The sequence below is a fragment of the Empidonax traillii genome, unplaced genomic scaffold (genome assembly GCF_003031625.1).
Source record: "Empidonax traillii isolate 1590-97213 ecotype Southwest subspecies unplaced genomic scaffold, ASM303162v1 scaffold1258:size142991, whole genome shotgun sequence".
NCBI lineage: Eukaryota > Metazoa > Chordata > Aves > Passeriformes > Tyrannidae > Empidonax > Empidonax traillii.
In genome coordinates, this window is record NW_020956451.1 from 1 (window position 1) to 3,192 (window position 3,192).

The 3,192-nt window shown below is 40.4% G+C and overlaps 1 protein-coding gene and 1 long non-coding RNA gene across 6 annotated transcripts in view; both read right to left on the reverse strand.

The window, feature by feature from the left end:
* Positions 1-2,482: 2,482 nt before the first annotated feature.
* HIKESHI (Hikeshi, heat shock protein nuclear import factor) overlaps positions 2,483-3,192 on the reverse strand; it is an 8,500-nt gene continuing 7,790 nt past the window's right edge. For all 5 annotated transcript variants that reach the window (XM_027906196.1, XM_027906197.1, XM_027906198.1 and 2 more), the window contains one exon: positions 2,483-2,722. In XM_027906196.1, the coding sequence (XP_027761997.1) occupies positions 2,668-2,722 (55 nt within the window). In that variant the 3' untranslated portion in view covers positions 2,483-2,667. The remainder of the gene's footprint in view (positions 2,723-3,192) is intronic.
* LOC114069424 overlaps positions 2,786-3,192 on the reverse strand; it is a 1,947-nt gene continuing 1,540 nt past the window's right edge. Inside the window, exon 2 of the long non-coding RNA XR_003573774.1 lies at positions 2,786-3,186. This is a non-coding gene — a long non-coding RNA (uncharacterized LOC114069424). The remainder of the gene's footprint in view (positions 3,187-3,192) is intronic.

The window sequence follows — 3,192 nt, forward strand, 5'->3', positions numbered from 1 at the left end:
AAAAAAAAAAAAAAAAAAAAAAAAAAAAAAAAAAAAAAAAAAAAAAAAAAAAAAAAAAAGTACAAAAAAAAATCTTCAACATAATTAGAATTTTTACTACTTACCACAAATTTTACATCTGGTTCTGTATAAACCAGCAGCAATGTATGCACTTCGTTTCTTACTGTATTTTTTATTTTTTTTTCTCTGGGCATTGTGATGCTTCTATATAATCCTGTTCTCCCATTTTAAAACCACTGTGTTGAGGTAAAAAGTATTGTTGGGAGCTACATACCTATATAAACAGATCCTTCCCTGGGTTCTCACAGGAGTGTCCACGAGCCCATTCCTCTTCAGGCTTTCTGGTGCTGCTCCTTTCCTCTGCTTATCTCTGACCTTACCTCATGAGGATGCTGAATCCACACAGAAAGATGTTTAGCAGGCTGAAGTCAAATGCCAAATTGATCAGGCAGAACTAGGAATGACAAAAATGTGCTGTTACAAGAGCCTGGGGGTTTCTTACATTAAATTTCCTTAGATAAACTGCATGCCTGTTTTCCTCAAGCATCCTACATCATGATCACACTATGGGATCTCACATAGCTGGTGGGATTCAGCAGTAACCGACCATATCATGTGCCTTACAGATGAAAAAGTACTTATGCTTGAGAAGCAGTTCTTACTTCTGTAGCAGTTTTGAAAGGCACTTTTCTGATATGGAAGGGGGTGGAGTCTTTCCCTTCATGAATTTCTGAATAGCCCAACCCGCAGTGGCTACAGCAGTGGGAGAAGTTCTTGATACACACTGCTGAAATATTCAAACCCCATATAATTATGTACTTCCTTTCACAGTCTTGATGACTGGAGCTGAGGCAAGAACAGTCCGAGAGGTCATGCTGGACTTAGTCATCCCACCCCCATGGTCTAGTGTGGCTTCACGAAGCCCAAACAACAATCCCATTGGCTTCATGGCATTACCTGAGTGCAGTTTTGGTCAGAACAGAAATAGCTTGTTAGTACAGCTCAGAGGGACAGCCTGCAGCCAAACAGGGCCCTTAGGTCTATGTACCTGTAGGTTATATGGCTCATTCTTCACCAAACTGTCAGGTAATGAGGGCTGTAGAAAACTGCAGTGAGGAGTGTCCTACAGCAGAATTCGACATGTCACACGGAATGATCCTAATGACCCACTATGATTAGGGAATTCAGCTTGGGCCTCTGCCAACTTCCCTCATTGCTGCTGCTTCACAAACATACAGACTACAAATGTGACCTTAAGAAAGCCTTTAGTTGAGCAGGAGACCAAGTTCTTCAGGGCTTAGGCCTGTGACATGGCTTTTGGGAAACAACCCTGAGTTTTGTTCAGTCAGTTACCTGGGATAGAATTAGTTTTACTTGCCAAAGGTTGTTCTTAACACATCTTTCCTGGGTTTCATCAGTCTTCTGTTTTCCTCCTCTCCTGGCCCCCAGGTTGAGCTCATGCCCTTTTTTCCTTGAGTTCCCCAGGTGAGCTCCACAGTTATTATGCAAGGGCTGAGTCCATTTTAAGCTGAGGCGTGAACACGGAACATGTCCTCGAGCAGCCTCAAAAGCATCAAAGGGGCACATTTCCTTTCTCAGGACAATTGTCAACCTAAAGCTGACTGGACCCTTAAAGGCTTCAGTTCCCACTCACTGAAGCCAATATAAACTTTTATTTTCATGCCAGTGGTTTGGGAATGGGCCTTAGTTCTTAGTTACAGAAAGTACCTTACAAAAGCAGGATACATTCTTCAAAATAGTATTTCTGATCAAGCTAATCTAGGTCTAGTGAGCCAAAGGGTCAGCTAGAGCTCACTTGTGACATATCTGGGCACATCTGGTTGTGGACATCTCACTGGCAGAAACTGCACTCCTGAGAATTACTCGGACCACCCCCAAATCCTGTAAATTTATGAGCAAATGTGACAGCCCTTAGGTTCAATAACCATTCCTAGCAGCATTATCAGACACCCCACATCTGTTTCAAAGGGAAACAAGAATTTATTCTGCCTTATTACTGGGAATAATTCTTCTAGAACAGCCAAGGTTCCTGAAAATTCCTCTTCATTAAACTTTCATCCAGGAAAAGTTAAAGACAGGTACTCTGAGATAAAACTTAATAGTGTCTTACTGCCAAAGAGGGAAACGCTGTTGTACCATTTGTATGAGTTGGGGACAGGAATAGTGGCTGTCCACAAAGTGAAAGAATTTACAGTGCAAGTACCAGCAGAAAACCATCAACATATTCTCAGTTGCCTTGATCACCCTTTACCTCTGAATGAGGTAAAGAAGGAAAAACTGCATTTGTTTTGTTTACAACACCCCAAAATACCACACAAGTATGACACAGTGCTGCCATTTTTTATCTTGTAATTTTTTTGCACTTGAAATGCAGTTTCAAAAAATACTTCTATGCATGCACATGAAACACTGATTTGTTGCAGCCAAGTACTTCAATTAAATAAACCAACGTGTAGACAAGTAATTTTCATTGATTTTAATTTTAAATACTGTTCAAGAGTAATATAAAAGTTCCAGGTTTGTCTTTTCAGACTAATTGTTGTTTGGTTCCCTTCCCCACCCCCCCCCAAAATCTTCAGTGAAGTTACTTGATGCATCTTTCAGGTAATACTGTTCAGAAAGAACTTCAAATGACAGAATTTGCGCTTATGTTTTCCAAAAGAGAGGGTTCTGTGTCAGACGTCTCTGGAAGTTCTCATACCTAGAAAAAACCAAAAAAAACCTCCAAAAATAACAGTTGCTGCATATAATTTTTTTTTTTTTAAAGGATACAAATAATCAGTCTATGCAGAGAACATGGTAAATTACATCTACTCCACATCAGAAAATTAGTAAATCCCAAATCCTAATTTCCAATTCCATACCAAGAATATTCAGAGACAGACTTGGGTATTTCAACGAGATGTATTTCATTAAAGCAGTATCCCAGAGGAGGCTCATTCAAGCTTAGTGAAATTGTAAGTGAATTTAGATTGGATATTAGGAAACATTTCTCCACTGAAACGGTTGTCAACCACTGGAACAGGCTGCCCAGAGAAACAGTGGAGTCACCATCCCTGGCAGTGGCAAAAAGACACGTAGACGTGGGCTTACGGATGTAGCTTAATGGTGGACTTGGCAGCATTAGGTGAATGGTTGGACTCGATCTTAGAGGTCTTTTCCAACCTAAGC